This window comes from Ananas comosus, linkage group 1 (assembly GCF_001540865.1).
Source record: "Ananas comosus cultivar F153 linkage group 1, ASM154086v1, whole genome shotgun sequence".
In the NCBI taxonomy this organism is placed as follows: domain Eukaryota; kingdom Viridiplantae; phylum Streptophyta; class Magnoliopsida; order Poales; family Bromeliaceae; genus Ananas; species Ananas comosus.
In genome coordinates, this window is record NC_033621.1 from 7,365,572 (window position 1) to 7,387,984 (window position 22,413).

At 34.9% G+C, this 22,413-nt stretch overlaps 1 protein-coding gene across 1 annotated transcript; it reads left to right on the top strand.

Annotated features, from left to right (window-relative positions):
* Nucleotides 16,465-18,714, top strand: LOC109710275. The gene is made up of 4 exons (XM_020232812.1): nt 16,465-16,635; nt 17,184-17,237; nt 17,318-17,467; nt 18,325-18,714. The coding sequence occupies exons 1-4, from the start codon at nt 16,465-16,467 to the stop codon at nt 18,712-18,714; spliced, it is 765 nt and encodes a 254-aa protein (XP_020088401.1).

Sequence of the window (22,413 nt, forward strand, 5' to 3'; positions counted from 1 at the left end):
CAAACTAAAAATTATATATATATATATATATATATATATATATATATATATCAAAATAAAGTTTGCGTGTTTAATTAGGTGTGATCCGTCTCATAGTTCGAATCTGAGTTGTACAATTTATAGCCCATAATAATATATATATCAAACAAAATTTGCGTGTTTAGGTGTGATCCGTCTCATAGTTCGAATCTGAGTTGTACAATCTATAGCCCATATTTATTATTTGATTCAAAATTTGCTTAAATCATATATTGTTTCAATAGCTACAATCTTAAATAGTGTGTTTTACGTAGAAAAAAGAGAAAAAAAAAATTTAAAGCTTTTGCTGCATCGGAAAGTAGAAATAGGAGTACGAGCATCAAAAACATAAATTTGATTCTTCGTTTGGAATTGTTGCTATTTTTTTTTTATTATTACTTTGTAAGTATTAATTTTATATAATTTGATATATTGTTGAAAGGACAGTTTTATTGCTGTCATAGTTGGTTAGGTTTCTACGTCACACTCCACCGAAAGCAAAATGACTACTTTACAAAATTCTTCGATGCCAAAAAGAGTTATTTTCAAATTTTTATTTGGCTAAAATATATAAAATTTTACTGTCAAAATTTGAATTTTTATTTTTTTTCTGTCATTTAAAAATATATATTTTGCCCTTTTATAAAATAAAAAATATTAACTTCACCTTCTGCCATTAGTAATCCGTTAGGGTTCCGTTTATAAAATATTATTATATATTTTTTATGTCAAAAATACCTTTGGCCTACTTTCCTATGAACATGATAAGGGCCAAAAATACCATTGGTCATTTTATCATCACAGTTTATACCGTAACTTCATGTAAATATTTTTTATTTTACAAGAAAGCAAAGTGCAGGTTTTTAAATGACAGACAGAAAAGTGAAAAATCGGATTTTGATATGGAAGTTTTCTGTAATTTAGCCTTTTTACTTTTAGTAACCTGTAGTTTAAAGTTTATCACTTTACTTTGTGGGATTCAGATACAATCAGATTCGGATTAATATTTTTCCTACTCCCTACAAATATATGATGGATTGATTGGTTAAGAGCAATTATGTACAAGAAAAAATTAAAATAATTTTTCTGTACAAATTCTCTTCTTTTGGGTTCACTCTAGAATACCATCAGAAATTCTAGAGATTTGGATGGTATGCTGGAATCGACTTTGGTAGCCAATTGCAGTATTAATTCCGCGATGAAAAAGGTGTGCAAAATTTATATAATTTTTCATCATGATTTGGTTAATAATTTTTAACAAATTGAAACCGGGCGGATTGAATCGGGTTTGAGCGAGCTTGAAAACCAGATCGGATTGGATTGAATTTGTCCGGTCCGGATCTGGTCCACTCGAGGGTTGGATTCGGTCTATAGGAAACATCCCATTATATGTATGCAATGCTTTTCTCTTTCTTTTTCCTTTTTTTTTACCCCTACTAATTGGAATATTTGATATTTGATATTCCTGACCTCGTCATATTGATATATATGCTAATTAATCCTTCCCACATATTATCATATATCATATATCATTTTAATTTAATTAATTGCATTCCTTTTAACCCGCTGATGTTGCAATCAAAATTAGTATATATATATATATATATATATATATATATATATATATATATATATATATATATATATAGAGTTGAGCTAGAATACTCTCAAAAGCACCAAGGGCTTAATGCTTTTGAGTTTTTAGCCATTAGATGGAGAGATGTAGGGTTGAGATGATGGTGGTAGGTGGTGGTAGATGGTGGTAGGTGGAATAGTATTTAATTCAAGGGTTATTAGTAATCAAGAAGTAGATCCAAGAGCTAGAAACTTAAAAGCACCAAAGGATTGGTGCTTTTGAGAGTATTCTAGCTCAATTATATATATATATAAGCACGTATTTTAAATTTGGGTCTGTCGACAGACCTATTCTTTGGCGGGAAAAAAATATTGATTCCTCTTTTCTTACGTAAAAAAAATAACGTAACGAAACAAACTTTTAATTTCTATTTATCTCTAAAATAGAAAAAATAATATACTTATCCAAATTTTTACCAACTGAAAGATATCTACTGTGAATCTATATTTTAATTAACAATTTATTTAATTTTTTTTATCTCTAAATAGAAAAGAAATTTATGTTTATCCAAATTTTTGCCAGAATATCTACTGTAAATTTATATTTCAATTCAAAATTTAAAATTTTGGGACTATCTATATATTATAATAGAAATAATTTAAATGATAAATTAGTTGATAAATTTGTAAATCATATTTTTGAATTAATATTATATATAAATTTATGATCAATTTGTAAAAAATTATCTCAAATAAGAACGAGCGATTATGATCAATTTGTTAAAAAAAAACATTCACATATATCTATAACTTCAATTTTACGAACAGTTATGATCAATTGGTTAAAAATATTGAAAATAAAAATNACACAAAATATATATATATATATATATATATATATATATATATATATATATATATATATATATATATATATATATATATATATCAACCGTCCGGCCGTTATATATAGAGAGTGCCTGTTAACCGAAAGCCATCGAAGGAAACCATGCGCTATATTTGTAGGAAACTGAATAAAATTAATCTTTTTTCTTTTTGTGTGACTGTAGGTCATTTAAAATTGCATTGTAATTTAAGCTTTTTGGATTGGAGTTTTGTAAATTTTTAATTCTTTACAAAATTAAGAGACTCTTGGTTAAACTAAAGTATATAGTATATCAAGTAAATTTTGTCAAATTTAAAAATTTTAAATTTTTTTAAAGAAATAAAATTAAAATCCTTAATAGATAATAATAACTAATTAAAAATGCTGAATTTATAATCCAAAAAGGAAACTAACCCAATTCTTCCTCTCTCTCTCTCTTTCCCCAAAATTCTCTTCTTCCCCACTATCTATCTCTCTCTCTCTCGTCCCCAACCCTCCTTCTCTATATCTTTCTGATTCTTCTTCGCAGCAGCCGACTCGGAGTTGCAATCGGGGGCCCCATCATCCTCGTCGCCGTCCACACCTCGGCAAGTTCTCGTCATCGGCGGTTGCGACGAGTCCGGGTCATTACAGATGTCTGTCAGCTCGTGGTGACGACACAGGGCGGCCGAGGACGCGCAGCCCAGCTTCACCGGCAGCACCTTCGACAACGTCAACTTCTACACAGGGGCCGCCGGCAGCGACCGCGGGATCCTCATCGCGATCCTCATAGTGAGCTGCATCATGCTCACCGTCATCCTTTCCGCCGTGGCCGTCTGGCTCTATTGGAGCCACCTGGCGCTCGCAGATTGGATCCAGGGTCGCCACACTACTCTGACTCCGTCCCCTTCCGCTCAGGCGGCGGCTTTTTCTTCCCGGGCCAGCCCAGCGTTCCTCGGGCGCCCTACCCGCTGTAAACGTCGTGCGGGCGTTACAATATATAGTGTCTGTGCATGCCGCGTGAGTGGGATGTTTGATTGTGTTAGTGATTATCTACGTGCATGTAATAAAACTATAATTATTACGTGGAAGTATCCTTATACATGCATATATATATATATATATATATATATATATATATATATATATATATATATATATATATATATTAGTTAGTAACTGTTAATTGGTCAAATTTAATTTGGGTGGTTCATTTGTAATTCCTTAATAAAATACAATTATATGTGCATGCGCGCACGATATTCGTATACACTCGGTTCAGGCAACAACTTCATCTGATTTGGATCTTTGACAAAATACAATTTATAAGCTCTATGCTTCATCTGATTTGATGTTTTTTACAATTAATTTTTGTATGATACTAAACATATACAATTTTAAATAACGAATAATCTTATGAGATGTAGGAATAAGTTAGCTAATTAATAACATTAAGAAAAATATTTGTGTATACTGAAAATTTGAATGTTATATTATGTTAAATAAAAATTTGAATGTTATATATTGTAATTGAATGCGTGAATATATATGTACATCACTAATGGGCCAAGTAATTAATGTTGGACTGAGGGGACTGAGCGTCACGCCCCGGATTACATAATTTCCGGGCACGTCGACAAATCCGCCGTATACAAAGAATTTTTCTTGTATACGAAGCGTAACGGTAACTGTAAAACATACAATACCACAATCAGAAGTATAGAGCTATAAAAAAATTAAACAAGTAGAATAAGATAAGTCTCATATACATACAAAATAATCAAGTATATACCATTGACTTTGAACAGCGAAAGAGAAAGGCCGTGTGCGGTCCAGAAATGACATGGGCCTAAAGTGTTTAACAGGATTTAATGATCGGGAAAACATGGCCGCGTTCCTTCCCCGCCATAAGAGTACTTTATATATATAAAAAATTTTAAAAATATTTGATTTAATTTTAAAAGTATGATGAGTAACATATTTTTTTTAAAAAATTTTAGGGCTAATATAGTGCTCTCTCCACTCTGAGTTTTTTTTTTTTTTCATTATCTTCATAACTTCTAATTATTTTAGATAATTTTTTTTAATTAAATTAAAGGTTATATTAAAGTTAATAGTTCTGTCAACTAATAGGCATTTATTTTCACAATTATTTTTAGTAAAAATTAATAAATTAAATCATTTACTGAATTACTATTAGATTTAATAAATTTTAAAGTTATTTGAGTGAAATAATAAAAAATAAAATAATTAGAAGTTAAGTAATATAAATAAACAATGGGTGATATTTTTTTTACACTAATTATTTAGTCAATATACATTTTCATAAAAAAATTGACTAGATAAATCTTATTTATTTGCTAAAATTTTAATCTATATGTATTTTGGCCCCCCTCATAATCAAGTGCTAGTTTAGTCCCTGAATTTATATTATTATCACATAAACGATATATATGTTACTATTTAATCAAATAAATTGTGTTATAAGAGTTAATTAGATTATAATGCTTAAGAAATTTTGAGCAAAAATTATAATAAATTAAACTTCGAGAATCAAAGTCTCACGCATATTTTGTTTTAATTGGAAAACTAGCAGCGCAATTTAGCGTAAAATTGATGATCTTTTAAAGATGTTAGCTTAATTAAGTTTTATTTTAAATGTTAAATTTTATGAAAGTATTAATTCATTTGATTTTAATTAATTTAATTAAAATTACTCAGTTTTAAAAGTTGAAAGCCAGTATATATAGTCTTAATCTTAAAATTTATAAAATTTACACGTTTTTTAAGAAACATCCTATAGTGGAGCAAAACGAGGTTCGGCCAACCACCTACGTCCACGAACGAAGACGGAGCAAATAATTTATTAATACCGAAAGAAGGTCAACAGTTACATTAATTATTGTTCCCAAAGGTACCGTTTAGTTCGGATATAAGTAAGAACTAGTTATTACAGGAATAGGTACAAGTATGGGGATAAGAAAAATAGCGTTTGAATGAAAATTGAGTTGTTTCCGAAAATAAGAAAAATATTAGGTAGTTTTATATAGAAAATGGAGGTGTTAGTGGGAATAAGCGAGAACTACTATTCTCTAATAAAAAATTAGCGTTTGGGTATAAAATGGGGGATAAGGGCCTATCTCTATCCCTATCCCCTAACCAAACGGTGTCAAAGGATACAAGGTAGAGCAAAACGAGGAACAACATCACACTCACAAAAGGAGGAAGGAAAACTCAACAGCTGAGGAACAGTATCACAGCCACAAATGGAGGCTGAATTAATGGATGTTTCCTGGTTGTTCTATTGCTGTATTGCTTATGATGAATAAGTTTTGTGTAACATAGATTATATAATAAAGTATTATATATATATATAGTCTACGTTTGAGCTTTCATATTACCAGTAATTAATGCCATAAGAAGAAATGATGTAGAGTATAGTTACATCGAAAGTCTGTAAAGTCTGTAATAAGTAGTTGGAACTGGGTGGCATAACTCTTTAAGGGCGTTGAGAGCTCGAGGATCAAGACATATATAGAAAATTATTTTTTTAAGTAAAGATTCCATCAGTGCACATATAAATATTCTGAGTAGCAAAATATGTGTTTTTTTTTTAGACAGTAGATTTTTTAACTTCAACAAAAAATAGTAGATTTTTTTTTATTGCAACAAAAAATAGTATTATTTTTTAAAAATAATATTTTTTAAATGATACTTTTTTTATTACAACAAAAATAGTGTAATTTTTTTTTAAACAATAGAAATTTTTTTTAAAAACAACAAATTTTCTTTTAAATAGTAAGTTTTTTTACTGCAACGAAAAATGGTATTGATTTTTTAAACAATAAATTTTTTTTAATTGTACAAATTTTTCTAGTGGGCGTTTGGTTGGGGGATTGGAGGGAGGTAACTAACAGAGTAACGCTGATAACTCTAGGGCATGTTTGGTTCGAAGTCGGAATCGAAATCGAAATCGGAATCAAATAAGCTGGAATCGGAATCGGAATCGGAATGACTTATTATCTAATTCTGTTTGGTTCATCATCTGAATCGGAATCGAAATATAATCATTCCCATTGTCGTCGTTTGGTTCAAGTGGATATAAAATACGTAATCAAATTAATATACTGACATTATCTTTATAATATATTAATTTAAATTCAAATTAAAAATTAAATATTAAAAATTTACATTAAAATTTTGAAATAATGTCAAAATTTTAAATCTATCTTTTTTTAAAAAAAATTAAACTTGAAGTTGAGTGGATAATTCAACTTCTTCTTCCCCGGCCGTATGGGCTGTCCGGGGAAGAAAAAGCCACTGCCTGAGCGGGATGGGACGGAGTTAGAGTGCGGCGGCCTCGGATCCAGTCGGCGAGCGCTAGGCGGCTCCGATAGAGCTAGACGGCCACGGCGAAAAGGATGACGGTGAGCATGATGCAGCTCACTATGAGGATCGTGACGAGGATCTCGCGGTCGCTGCCGGCGGCCCCCGCGTAGAAGTTGACGTGGTCGAAGGTGCTGTCGGTGAAGCTCAGCTGCGCGCCCTCGGCTGCCCTGCGTCCCCACCACAAGCCGGCAGCCATCTGTAATAATGACCCGGACTCGTCGCAACCGCCGATGACGAGAACTTGTGTAATAACCCGGACGATCCGCAACCGCCGATGATTATAACGTGCTGAGGCGAGTATGGCGGTGAGGATGATGGCAGCCTGCACCGGACCGCGTATATCGGCCCGGATAGTAGCTCGAATATATATATTTTACATTTATATAATTTATATAAATAAATAATTATATATATAATATAGATTTGGGCAATTTGCATAAAAAATCCACTAATTTTGGGCTTTTGTAAAACTGGACCGCTTTTTTTGATTTTGCATATTCGGTCCGAATTTTCAACAAATTGATCAAAATATCCTCATTATTTTTTCTCTCTCCTCTTTATCTCTTCTTTTTGTTTCTCTCGTTCTTTTTTTTTCTCTCGCCGAAAAAAGTAGCGGAGGCAGAGACGGAGGTGGAAACGGTTCGCCTCGCCTCTCAGCCTCATGCTCTCGTCCTCGCCCACGCACCCCCCACCTTCCTCGCCTCCGACCCCGCCCGCCCGCCCGACGTCGGTGATTACATCGGGTAGGGCGCCTGGGGAATGCTGGGCTGGCCGTGGCCAAGGAAGAAGAAGTCGGCTACTACGGGGGTGCTGGGAGCGGGAGGGGACGGAGGCAGAGTAGTGCGACGGCTGCCCCGGACCCAGTCTGCGAGCGCCAGGCGGCTCCAGTAGAGCCAGACGGCCGACGCCAAGAGGATCACTGCGAGGATGACGCAGGTCACCGCGAGGATCGCGACGAGGATCCCGCGGTCGATGCCGGCGATCCCGCGTAGAAATCGACGCGGTCGAAGGTGCTGCCGTTGAAGCTCGGCCGCCCCGCGTCGCCACCACGAGCCGCCGGCAGCCATCTGGAATAATATTGACCTTTGCGTGCTGAGGCGAGTATGGTGGTGAGGATGACGGCAGCCTGCACTGGACCGCGTCTTTCGGCTTGGATGAGAAGATACTGTAATGCCCGGACTCACCGCAACCACCTAAGTGAGGATTGTGGATAAATGGGATCAGATCTGGGGATAATTCGGCGGGGAAATGGTAGAAGAATTAGAGCTAGAGAAGAGAGGTGTGGAAGAGATGGGTCTGAGGAAGAAGAAGAAGAAAGAAGAAGATAGAACTAGAAGGAAGAGAAATTACCAATTCATTCCATATATATAAACTTCTCAATCGCTACATCTCCTACTTATAGTTCCCTTTAGGGTTAATTTCATACAGGTCCCTGCAAATGTATTTAATAGCAGATATATTCCTGCAAAGTTCAACTTTCATAAGTTATCGTTGCAAAAGCCCTAATGTATTCAGATATGTCCCTCTGGTTTGGATCGGTTAGAGAACTGTTAATTTTTTAACAGTAGAGTTGTGAAATAACTATTTTGCCCTTGCCCCTTCCTCTTCCTCTTCATACTGTGGGAGCGGACGGCGGCCGCGGCAACGGCGACGGCGACTTTGCGGAGCTTGTCGGGTTGGGGCTAATGAGGACAAGGAAGAGGAGGAAGGCGAAGGTGCGTCGATGCCGTTGGAGACGCCCATGACGATGGCCCATGCGCCCACGATGGCGACGATGATCGGATCATCAACGACGACAACGACGAAGAAGAAGAAGAAGGAGGAGAAAAGGAGGAGGAAAATGAGATTGCTCTGAAGGGAGGATGGCAGTGAGGATTGTGGATGAATGGGCTCAGATCTGGGGATAATTCGGTAGGGAAATGGTAGAAGAATTAGAGCTAGAGAAGAGAGGTAGGGAAGAGATGGGTCTGAGGAAGAAGAAGATAGAATTAGTAGGAAGAGAAATTATCAATTCATTCCATATGTATAAACTTCTCAATATATCGCTACATCTCCTACTTATAGTTCCTTTTATTATATATTGTATTAAAAGCAAATTACAGAAAAAAATTGGTGGATTAAAGTGTAAAAAAGTAATAAAAAACACTAAAGAGGACGGTGGGCCGAATTCGGTAGGAAAACGGGCTTTAAGTGGGCTTGTCCGGTCCAAGTTGCCTCGACAGTCGGGTAACGGGTCTCGGCGCCTTCTCCGCACTATCCGCCATCTCGATGATATTGGGTTCGCCTTTTGCCTCCGCTCCAGAGTTCCGAAGCTTCGACCCGCTTAAGTGCTTTCTTCTTTCCCAAATCTCCACACTCTGTGGCCTTTTACCTCTACCTTATGATGTGAAGTTGACATTTTTACTGCTTTCTTAATTTTAACTACTACTCCTATCCTTTAATTCTTCTAGATCCTCTTCCCCTTTCGTCGTTACAGATACTTGATAAGTCGAGAGGGAAGCATAGGGATTGGGATGAGAGGGGAATTTGGGAGGTTCAGGGAGTGAGATTGAGCATAGAAGAGGGGTTATGCATAAAAGAGTAGAGAAGAGTGGAGAGGAGAGGAGAAGAGAGGAAAATTGGGAAGAAGATACTTGTATTAATTTTCTGATGGTCTCACATTACATCTCGTATATGTATATATACTACTAGGTACTGAATGCTGTAAAAAGAAAACCACTACTCTTATGGGACTGAACAACAATTTGAGAAAAATAGAGGTTTGGGCTTGATGGGCCGCTATTCGGTGCTCCTCTGGGCCTCAGGGGGCTTGACTGGTCCATGAACCCTTGTAATAGGGTTAACGGATAAACGGTCCAACCCGCCTGATCCTCTGATAGGTGGATATTGGGTTCGCCATTCTTGCCCGCTCCGGAAGTAAGGCCGCCCAATCCATATTGCCGAAGTATTACTACTTTCCAAATCGCTAGATTTGGTTGGACACCGTTCTCCGCCTCGATCTTCTCTCTTCTCCTTCAGAGCGTCAAGGATGCCCTAGCTCCGCCACTTCGCCGGAGTTCCACCTGAGCGCCCTCACGCCACCGGAGATCCACGCGAGCTCGCACCTTCCTTAGTAAATTGAACTGGAATGAAAAAACACCTAGTCTACGTGGGCTGCAATTCAGTAGGGGCTTGGGCCTTAGTTGGGCTCGGCTGGTCCAAATTAAAATTTAAAATTTAAAATTTAAAATTTAAATTTTAAATTTTAGAATTTAAAATTTAAAATTTAGAATTTAAAATTATAAATTTCAAATTTAAGATTACGGTTTTTTTAGCCGGCAAAGTTTTAAGCGCACTTGTTAATGCCTGCAATAAATAAAAAAATATAATTCCTAATTAAATATCCCAACTAAAAAAAGTGCCCGCAAAAATTTGAAGTTGTAATGCATTATTATATTTTTGTAATTAGATGAATAGGGATTCATATATTCTCAATAAAATGATGATTTAGTTAGCCAAAATAAGTATTCCATGTTAATACAGAAGATTATTAAAAATATTTAGACACATGCAAACACAATCAAACATTCCACTCACGCGGCATGCACAGACACTATTATAAGGCCCGCACGACGTTTACAGCGGGTAGGGCGGTCGGGGAGCGCTGGGCTGGCCGGTGAAGAAGAAGCCGTCGCCTGAGCATGATGGGACGGAGTCAGAGTGCGGTGACGGAGTTAGAGTGCGGTGGCCCCAAATCCAGTCGGCGAGCGCCAAGCGGCTCCGATAGAGGCAAACGGCCGCGGAGGAATGGACGACAGCGAGCGTGACGCAGCTCGACTATAAGGATGGCAACGAGGATCCCGCGGTCGTTGTCGCGCCCCCGTGTAGAAGTTGACGTTGTCGAAGGAGCTGTCAGTCAAGCTGGGTTTCGCGCCCTCGGCCGCCATGCGTCGCCACCACGAGCTGGCAGCCATCGGTGGTGGAATTAAGGGATCGAAACACTGGCAGCGGCCGAGGGGGATGAGTGTTTAGATGGAACTGGATGGCATGACTCTTTATGGACGCAGAGAGATCGAGGACCAAGACATATATTGAAAATTATTTCTTAAAGTAAAGATACCAAGGGAGCACATATAAATTCCAAGTAGCAAAATAGGTTTTTTTTTCTTTTCTTTTTTTTTTTCCCGTTAGACAGTAGATTTTTAACTACAACAAAAAATAGTATATTTTTAAATAGTAGATTTTTTTATTTTTAAAAACAGTATTATTTTTTTAAAGTAATATTTTTTAAATCATAGCTTTTTTTATTGCAACAAAAACAATGTTATTTTTTTTTTCCTAAAACAATAGAAATTTTTTTTAATAGCAACAAATTTTCTTTTAAATAGTAATTTTTTTTTTTCATTGCAACGAAAAATAATATTATTTTTTAAAACAATAATTTTTTTTTTTTCTAGCGGACGTTTTGTTTGGGGGATAGGATGGGGGATAACTACCCCACCTCCCATCCCCAAACATGTTTAAAAGGGGGTGGGGGTTGTTTACCCCACCCCTTAGAGGTGGGGTTAACAATCCCCCCTCCCCTCGGAATTGGGGTGGGATTAGATAATCGCACCTCTATTTAATTTTCAAATTTAAATTTAAAATTATAAATTTTAAAATATTTATAATTTTTAAATTCAATAAGAGTTACAAAACTGCAGAAGAATCGACACATTGCCGGTGTCCAGCATCCGAATGAACAGCTCCAGAGTCTTACCGTGCGAACTCATTTGCGATTACCCCGAGATCACGGCCGTCCACGTGACGATACTCCTCTCCGGCATTTCGTCGAACACGTTGCGGGCGCCGCCCATGTCCCTGCACTTTGCGTAAAAGATCGCGAGCAGCGTTGCGAGATACGCCGAAGGGCGGTACCGTGCCTTGATCATGTGCGCGTGGGCCCGCTGGCAGTGTCGCAGCAACGCACGCCGTGATTGCGGCGTCGTAGTCGTGGAATTTGGCCTCGGCCCCTCGGAGAGCCATGTGGAGCAGGGCCGAGTCTAGGTGACCGTTGAGGAGGTGCGGGGATTTTAAATTTGAATTTGGCGGGAGAGGGCGCAGGGATTATTGAATGGGGCGGAGAAAAGTTTTGGTTATTTTTTTCATTTTATAATGTGAGAGGTAAAGTAAAAAAAATTTGAACGGGAGATGCAGAGATGAATGGATTTCAAATATTTTTTTTTTTCCTTTTTCAATTTTAGTCCTTTTAAATTTTTTTTAACAAATTTTTTTAATAAATTTATATTTGCAGAAATAACTCTCTTTCTATTGCAGAGTACTGTATTGGACATAGGAGAGCCATGTAGGCATTTAGTAAGTTGAATACGGCGCGCAAGTCAATATGTTTAAACACAGTGACTAGATTATTACTTTTAAGTCACCATATTTAAACACTGATTAGATTATCATACTTAACTCAGCATTGTTCTTTCCCATCCAACATTACATTCGCATGGTAGAAGGGTCATATCTATAAATATAAATTTGTTAGCATCATTTTCTAAAAATAATTAAAACCTCTAAATAAAGTTATCCAAAATACCCGATATTCCATATCCTATTCGAGCCCTATCTGAACCCTATTTGAACCTTATTCGGGCCAGAATCAGACCCGATAAAAAATAAATAGCACATGGGTTAAAAAAAAATTGCCCATTAAAGTTTCGGGTATGGGTCCAATTACTTTATATCCAAAACCGACTTGAACCCGCCCCGAACCCGGACCCAGACCCGGTGAAGTACATGATAGTAAATAAAAAGAATTTGAAGTTGAGAGATCAATTTCAATAGAACTTATAACTGAAAGGTCTATGGTATTTTCATCCTAATAAAAATTCTAGTCACTCTATTTATTCTTTTTTTATTTTACTCGTTGTTTTTTTAACTCTAGTCGCTTTGTTTACTGCATGAATCTTTTTTTTAAACGAATTTTATTAGACTGAGTGCAAAAAATTAGAATGCAGATCCAATCTGTACCCGATCCATACTCGATCTTAAGTGAATAGTATACAGATAGTCGCTATTCAGATCCGCTCAAATAGACCCTATGTGTATATAATATTATTAACTTAAATATTTAGACCTGAACCCAACCCAAAGTTAAAGGGGTAGGGTATATATTTTTTTATACTTTTTTTTTTTGGTACGGGAACAGTATATTAACTCCGTACGCAGACCCAATCTGATCTACGAACACCTTTACCTCTAAATTTGGCAAACGCTTATATCACTCTTTATTGGTTTAAACGAGCAACTTTTCGACTGATTTGGAAACAACAGCCGATTCAATGGACCATCGCCGAGGTAATAAATCTCATTAAGATTGGTATGTCTTTAAAAAAATATTTGCCGGAATGTGCATACCATGATTGGCAAAAAAACTCGCCAAAAACAACACAAAATTCATCTATTTATATGAAATATAATTCAGAGTGAAAGCGTACGCAAGAGCTCTAGCTAACTATGGAGTACAAAGGCATCTTTGTTGTGGCATTCGTGTGGCTCTCTCTTGTTTCGCGCCTCGCAGAAGGAGAGAGATTCGTGTTCAACCACGATGACGCAGAAACGACGGCCGAGGTAACTAAAGACCTTCTCAATCGTGTTAAATATAAAAATATAAAATATTGTTCTGTAAAGAGTAGTAGCTGAACTCTAGCTGCGTTGGCATGAGAGATATCCCAGAACGAGGGGATATCTCCCAAATTGTAGCCAAACGCCAGCGGAACAAGATGGAACGGGTTGCTCCGATCTAAACGGGCTGTTCTGTGTTGTTCTGAAATAAGCCGTTAAAAATTATTCCTAGAAAAACTGAGAATAATTCTGTTCTTCTCTTTAATAATTCTGTTCTTCTCTTTATTTTATTAGATAAATAGATATATAAATAATATATTAAAATAAATATTATTTTTTTGATAATATATTTATACTTTAATTTTATTATATAATATAAATTAATTAAAATTGATATATCATTTATTTTATTAAGTTATATCATTTATAATTTAATATTTAATTATTTTATTTTATTTTAAGTTTTATGTATTAAAAATTATTTTTTCATGTATTACATATATTTTTTAATTTGTATTGAAATTTATACTATTATTAATTAAAATTATAAGGATATTGTTAGTTATACTTTATTCATTGCATATATTATAAATTATATAAAATAATTTATTACATAAAATAAATTATTATATTTAATAAAATAGATATACTATTTTAAATTAAATTATTATATGTAATATTATATTATAAATTACAATAAAAATAATTTTATAAATATTTTTATAAAAAAATATACTAATATAAATGAATTATTTTATTTTTAAAGATATATTTAGATATTGTTTTAGACTTTTTATCCAAACGTTACTAAGGATATTCTCTAAAATATCTCAGAATGCATCAAAACACAAATTTACAATTGTTCTATCTTGTATCGAAATATTTCCTGCTATCGGGAACAACAAAAGTGTTCTTCAAAATTTAGTTCTTCAACAAAACACAGCTTTATTCATTTATATGAGTTGAGCTGAATACTCCTAAAAGCACCAGTCTGTTGGTGCTTTTAGGTTTCTAGCTCTTAGGTCCACCGCTTGATTATTATTAACTTTTAGATCAAATACTACACCTACCACCTCTCAACCCGAGTGAGCTACTATCGTCCTGACCCTACAACTCCTCCATCCAAGTAGTACAAACTTAGTAGCACCAAGGTTAATCTTCGATTAGCTATCATTAATTGAATGAGTTTCTATTACTTCAAACATGTATATTTGCGCTTTGCTCTGCACAAGCCGCGCGTTAATTTTCACGAATTGATCATCTGTTTAATTATTTACGAAGATTAGTTAATCATATATAAACACTTCAATTTGTATTAATAGAAGGCGTAACAAAATTATCTTGCAGATTAGAGGTCATAAAAGAGCAGGAGGAAGTGAAGATCTTCATTCAAGTCCATCTGCACCAAAGTGGGCAAATTTGAGAGAGTCTAGTCTCACAGCAGACGGATCCGACATCTTTCGCGTAATCCTCTTGAGTTTCCCTTTCTAATAACTGTAATAATTTAGCGACCTTATGTTATTTTCTTCTTAGGATTTTATTACGTGACGCCCCAATAGTCCCATATAAGATTAAAAAAATAATTTTAATTGAAATATATGAGACTTCGCACGCTAATACTAATAACAATAATAACTAATCGTAAACATTTTGGGTTGGTCGATCGACCCGTTACATTTGGGCTCAAAGATGAATACTAGCTAGAAGTGTGAGAACTATAAGTGCTATACCACAGGGTTGGTGGGAACCATCTCTGTAATCTCACATCGCCTGGTAATTCTGATCTGTGTTTGTGATCTACGATTAGGTCCGGATCTGAGAGGACTTCGGGATCTAAACAGGGAGAGTTTATAACTCCCCAATTGTCCCAAAATGCTTACTTGCTAGCGAGTCGGATCATTACATTATTACTCGTTCATATATTGTTATTAAAAAAGTAACTAATTATTCTCTTTTTCCATGCTTTTTGCTATATCTTGAATTTTAATATCCTTTTCTTTTTCTTTTCTTTTTTTTTTTTATAAAATTTCTCCTCTTTCTTGAAGACGGCTGTGTATTAAAATTGTTCAAAATATCCGATATACCATACCCAACCCGGACCCTATCCGGACCCGAACCGGACCCGATATAAAATGGATAGTATACGGATAAAAAAAATTACCCATTAAAGTTTCGGGTATAGGTTTGGATATTTTATATCTATACCCGATTTGAACGCGACCCGAACCCAACTTTTAAATGGGTAGAGTCCGGAATAGTTTTTAAATCCGGACCCAGATCCGGACCCGATGAAATATCCGATAATAAATAAAAAAAAAAATGAACTTTTAAAGTTGAGGGATCAATTTTAATAGAATTTATATATGAAGGTTCTCTAAAAATTTTTATCCTAGTGAAATAATGAAACATTAGCCGCTCTTTTACTCCTTTTTTTTCTGATTTTTTTTTTTAACTCATTGTTTTTTTACTTATTATTTTTTTGTTTCATTTTCGCCTAAGAATTTTTTATGAAATAATATTTCCATCGTTATAATCATCAGCGATACTACTCATAGGCATGGCACAAGTAAGTTTTTATCAAATCCTAAGTTTTTATCAAATCCCTTTTCCAATCAAAGTCGTCAACCTAGTTTTTTTTTAATGAATATTCTATATATTTAGTAAATTTTCATTTTTTTTTTCTTGTTTTTAACGTTAGTATGTAATATTAATAATAATTATTATAACTTATATTCTCTTTATAGGGAGAGATTTATAGTTTGCCCACATACTATTTAATAAAGTTTATAAAAAAATATATGTATACGGGTACCCGTACCCGATTTAGACCCGACCAGTACCCGATCTTAAAGGGATAGTATACGGGTAGTCACTACCCAGACCTACTTAAATAAGTCCGACGGGTATATTTGTAACTTAAGTATTCATATCCGGACAAGTTAAATGGGTAGGGCATATAATTCTTTTTCTAACTAATTTTTTTTAGGGTATGGGTACAGTATATTAACTATCCAGACCCGGAATCCATGGACACCTTTAGTGTGTATACTGCAAATTCTGGCGATTATTATGGTAGCAAAGCCAAGATTAATCTGTGGGATCTGCCAGATGTAGCGAATAATCAAATATCTGCGAGTGTAATACGGCTCTCGAGTTTCGATGGAGATTATGAAAATTCCATACAAGCAGGATTTCATGTAAGTACTATTCAATTCTCATTAAGTAAATTATTCACAAGTAGTTTTGAACCCTTTAAACTTCTAATGTCACGCTGTGGTTTAGTGCTCATTTTTTTTCTTTTCGTTTCCACCTCCATTAAAACATATAAAAGAATTTAAGATACTCTCATTATGGCTTTTTGAATATTCACTCTGGTACACCGTGGGTTACAAAATTTTCACTTTATGGTTTTAACTTTTGCACTGATTTAACGATTTAAACCACAAAATCCTAAAGTGAAAAAGCCCTAAACCATAGATCAAAGTGACTAAAAAGACAATTTTTTTTATAATTAATATATTAAATATAACAAAAATATTTTTTTTCACAAAATATAAGTTTGTCTTAGTTAATTACTCATAGATCATAATCAACAAATGCAATAATATCTCCTGAATCTTCTCTTGATCCCCTTAATTTTTTTTTTTTCTGTATAAATGTTATATGATATATATTCTACTCTCAAGAATAATTTTACCTTCTAAATTTGCAAATGTCTTAATAAATGTTATGATATGCATGTCAGATGTACCCGGAAGAATATAAAGACAGCAAGCTTCATTTTTACACAACTTGGACAGTAAGTGTTACACTTGTTTCATCTATTAATTAAGCATGTCATATTTTGTGATGCAAAATATTTTCTTTCTGTGGATATAGTTGGATGGCTATAAATCAACTGGTTGCTTTAACCTTAAATGCGACGGCTTCATACTGGTTAATTCGGGTATACTTACACCAGGAGATGTTGTTGAACCTGTTTCTGTCTACAACGGCTCACAGTACTTCATTACAATCAGTATAAAAAAGGTAAATTATATATATAATAATAGCCGGATCATATATATATATATATATATATATAGGGTTCGGCTACTATCCTATTAATAGGATTGGGACCATTGTCCTATCAAGTCGATTTGAATGATTGGAGCTTCAAATTGATAATCGGCACCGTTGAAGTTGATCTACACAATTAGAAATGTTTAGAAACCAAATTTTGTATTATTTAAAAATCATTATCAAGTTCATCTTAAGAGTTGAAAAATAAACAGTCATAAATAAATAACCTTTTTAAAATAGAGGTTAGACTTTCTCAGTTTGTAATCAGAGTTATCAAACATTATCTAAATAGTATAAAGAATTTTCTATCAAAAATTCAAGCAATTTGGATTGCTCTACACTGTTAAACAAGCAAATTGCTCATATAGGCCGTCAAAAATTGTCGATTTTACGACACTTTGATCACCATGTAAACCATTATCAAAATTTATGAAATTGTTTTTGACAATAGGATGCTAAAAGTCAATGATCCAAAATGTTAAAATCAATCTAGGATATTTGAAGCTGCTGAAAATAAAATTTCATACCTTTTCAACGTTGCTTATTTAGCAAACTAATCATGTTAAAACGAACAATAAAAATTGAATAATTTTAAAATTGAGGATATGACTTCTAAATTCATGATCAAGAAATGTTAGTGATATATTAATATATAATCAGCTAGATGGAGCTAAGGGACTTGTCACAATAATTTTAAAAGTTTGAAGCAAAAAATTACCAAAATGCCACCACCCTCATAGTTTGAGGACCAAATGAGCATTTACTTTATCCTTTTTTTTCCCCTCATTATTCCAACTTAATTTCATATTTGATCATTTTTTCAGGAACCTAAATCAGGAAATTGGTCAGTATATAGGGAAGATCTAGATAATCCGCAACTAATAGGTTATTGGCCTAAATCTCTCTTTACGGCTTTAGCTGAAAAGGCGACCATAGTTTCGTGGGGTGGAGTTGTCAGCTATCCTCAAGATGGAATTGGGCCTCCGATGGGCAGCGGACACTATTCTTCTGAATTGCAAGGGAAGGCAGCATTTGTGAAAAATATTGAGATCTTTGATTCGAACGGCGAATCCATTGACCTTGCAAATATCGCAAAGCCTGATGTCAATCGGGGAGACTGCTATAATGTTACCGCACTAGTCGATTCGAGAAAGTACGGACTGCATGATGGGTATTTATTTTATTTTGGTGGTCCCGGTGGCTGTTCTAATTAATCGGAAAGAAATTTCCTCTCAGCAAAGTTTAAACATTTATGACTATGAATAATGAGAAATTGATGATGTTAATGACAACATATATTTAGTCTTTAATTATTTGGTGTTATCAATTTTTATATAAAATAATGTAAGACATTTTGCTTTCAGAATTTTTTTGGTTGTCCTAAAACGGCTGAAGTGAAAAAAGTCGCTTTTGCAAAAGTGACTTTCTAGTTCGATTGTTTAGCTGGCTATAACGTATAACATTAAACAAATAGTTTTGCAATTTTTTTTAGTTACAGATAAAGAGGTGAAAATATATATAGACATACGACTTATACTTGCAATTTAAATTTATAATTTATATTAATATGTATATTTAGAATTCAAGATTATATTTTAAAATATAAACTTAACTCTTAATTGAATTTATAATTAGAATTTATGACATAAAATAAATTTATAAATTGAATTTAAAGTTTAAGTTATAACTCACAACTTGAGATTAAATTCTAAAATAAATATTCAACATAGAATTAGAATATTTATTCAAATTTGAATTCATATTTGATAATTTCAAAAATTAAGAAGTAATGTTTGATAATTTAAAACAATTAAGTTTCTCATGTAAATCCAAAAATATGGCACCTTTTGTTTTTCTTTAAAAAGTAAAATGGCAAGTACTACTTGATCAGAAAAAAACAAAAACTAATGAAGCGTTTCTAGTCCTAAAGTTCTATTAACAAGATTAATAATAAGAGCTATATACACACAGATAAGGATGAGACTAACAATAAAAGAAAAAACTTCAAATATCCCCCCTATGGTTCAGCGCTTTTTCACTTTAGTATTTTGTGCTTTAAAGTGTATCACTTCAGTATGCTATTGTTATGAGCTGAATTCCTTGACCGTTGACTCGGTCAATGTCCTTCTTCGGAAAAATTGCAATGTAGTGAAGTGGCTACTGATGATGACCCTCGAAGTCTGCGCCCACCGTCGAATTAAGTGATTCGGCTGATAAGTGATTAAATTAGTCGAATTCAATTTTACACAGTAACTTCGGTTCCGCTGATAAGACAAATGATGTTGATATATATGTATTGCAATAAAGGAACACCGTTTACAAGAGAGAATTGCCGCTAAGGCGTTCGATGTGGAGAAAAGCTATCCTGAAACTACCTCTAGTTCTCAGGAGAAAAAGACCCCTTTGTTATGTGTTCTTCATTTATCTATAGCTTCGCCCGTTTATTCAGTTACTCCCCATGATCGGCCTCGCTCTTGATTTCGTGGGCCACTACGGTCTCGTGCAAGCCATATATATTGAAATTATTTCTGGACTAATTCTTTATACATGATGACTGTTGTTGTTTGTTGAGCCTTAGACGGATATGGGAGATTCTGTTCGTTTGGCGTCTGTGCACATGCCCGAACCGACCAAATTGGCGATCGCGGGGGCGTGACAGATAGATAATAAACAGTCAGAATATATATTTTGTTGCTAAAAAAAAATAAATATTTCATATCATTATGTGTTGGCACACATGTATTTTTTGTGACCAGCACGTATCGGCATGGCCCCGCACGCACCGTGCTATACCATGCCGGCAAGTTTCCGGCACAACACCATGCCACGACACTTAAATTCTTGCTTCTAACACATCTTTTGCGCCTTCTACCATGATTTTCGCATAATTCGAGATTTAAGAATGTGTAAATTTGGTTTTCCATCTATTTTTGATACTGTAGTCTTGAAGGAATGTGGCAACACAATTGGAAAAGCAACAAGCCAAAAAAAAAAAAAACATGCAAATTTAACAATAGAAGAGTGTTTATAATCACTCACTAGTGATATTTTACTCTTCTATCATTAATAAGTACGTAACTGCAGAAATGAACTACATACTATTACTAACTAACTAGTTCTGCGAACAAGCTTCGCTAAGAAGATCTTTGATTACCTGTGAACTACATACTATTACTAACTAACTAGTTCTGCGAACAAGCTTCGCTAAGAAGATCTTTGATTACCTCCGCCTTCGTTTCTGCGTCATCATGTTTGAACACAAATCGCTCTCTTTCCGCGAGGCTGGAAACAAGAGAGAGCCACGCGAAAGCCACAACAAAGATGCCTTTGTATTCCATAGCTAGAGCTCTCACAAAAGTCTTTTTCACTCCGAAATATATTTCTTGATCGATACATATCATATCATATAAATAGATGAATTTTGTGCTCCTGAAACCATATCACAGCATCATGATATTGCACATTTCAGTAATTTTTTTTTAAGATATGCAAATATCAACGAAATATCTCTCAGATGATCCATTGAATCCGTTGTTGTTTCCAAATCAGTCAAAAAGTTACTCGTTTTAACCAATAAATAATGAATTAATCTTTTATCGAAATTATCCATAGTTTTATCACATTTATTGGTTCTGGTAAATTTATATTTACAGAAATAATTCTCCCGCTATGCGAATGCACTACAACAGAATTAGGTTATAGGGACACATGTTTGGGACACTTTTGAGTAAGTGTCCCATTTATGCTAAAACCTAAAAACACATCTACTAATGCCTAAATATAAAGTCCAATCCAATAAAAAATAAAAGATTACTCTACTCAACCCACCACATCCAGTCCATTTGGCCCGATTACAAACAGAAAAGAAAAAAAAAAAAAGAAAAATCAATTACCATCTTTTCTTCTCTCTTCATTCAATCCACTGAAATTCTAGACGAAGAGCCTTTACTGTCGTCCTCCTCCGCCACCGCAGCTAACGAGATAGAGTTTCGGCGGTTGCTAAATGCTTAAATAAGTGTTGGTAAATTAGCAGCACTCTTTTAGGTTATAGCGACACTCTTTAACTGTCACTATATACCTAGCGACCCCACATATAGCAACACTTTTTAAAAGTGTCGGTAATTTTAGCTAGCAGCACTTTTTTGACATGTACCTATATTTAAAAGTGTCGCTATAGACCGTTTTTGTGTAAGTGATGTTAAAGTTAAATATGAGAACCAATTCGCAGTGTTTAAACTTTAGAACACGATGACTGAATATCATATTCAAAATTAAAAATAATAATATCAATAACCGGACTACTATATGAACTTAAAAAATCGCCTACATGGCTCTCCTTTGTCCATACAAGCGCTCTATAGTAGAAAGAAAATTATTTTTGCAAATATAAATAAATGGGATAATTTGTAAAAAAAAAAATTAAGGACGCCAAAAATGCAAAAAAAAAAAAAAAAAAAAAAAGGGAGAGGGAAAAATTATGGTATGTGTTGAGCATCTCACTGCTTCTGTTATATTTGTAGCCGTTAACCTTCTCCTCCCATTCAATTTTTTTTTTTTTTTAATTTACCTCCCACATTATATAATTTTTTTTTTTTTTGCGCGCGGCGCGCACACACACAAATGAAAAAACTAACCAAACTTTTCTCCGCCCCATTCGTTACTCCCTCGCCCTCTCCGCCAAATTAAAATTCAAAATCCCGTCCTCCTCAACCGGTCACCTAGACTCGGCCCTGCTCCACATGGCTCTCGAGGGCGGAGGCGAAATTCCACGACTAACGCGCCGCAATCACGGCGTGCGTCGAGCGCCGATCGCTCCGGCACGCCAGCGGGCCCACGCGCACATGATCAAGGCGCGTACCGCCCTTCGCGTACCTCGCGACACGGCTCGCGATCTTTTCGCAAAGTGCGGGGAC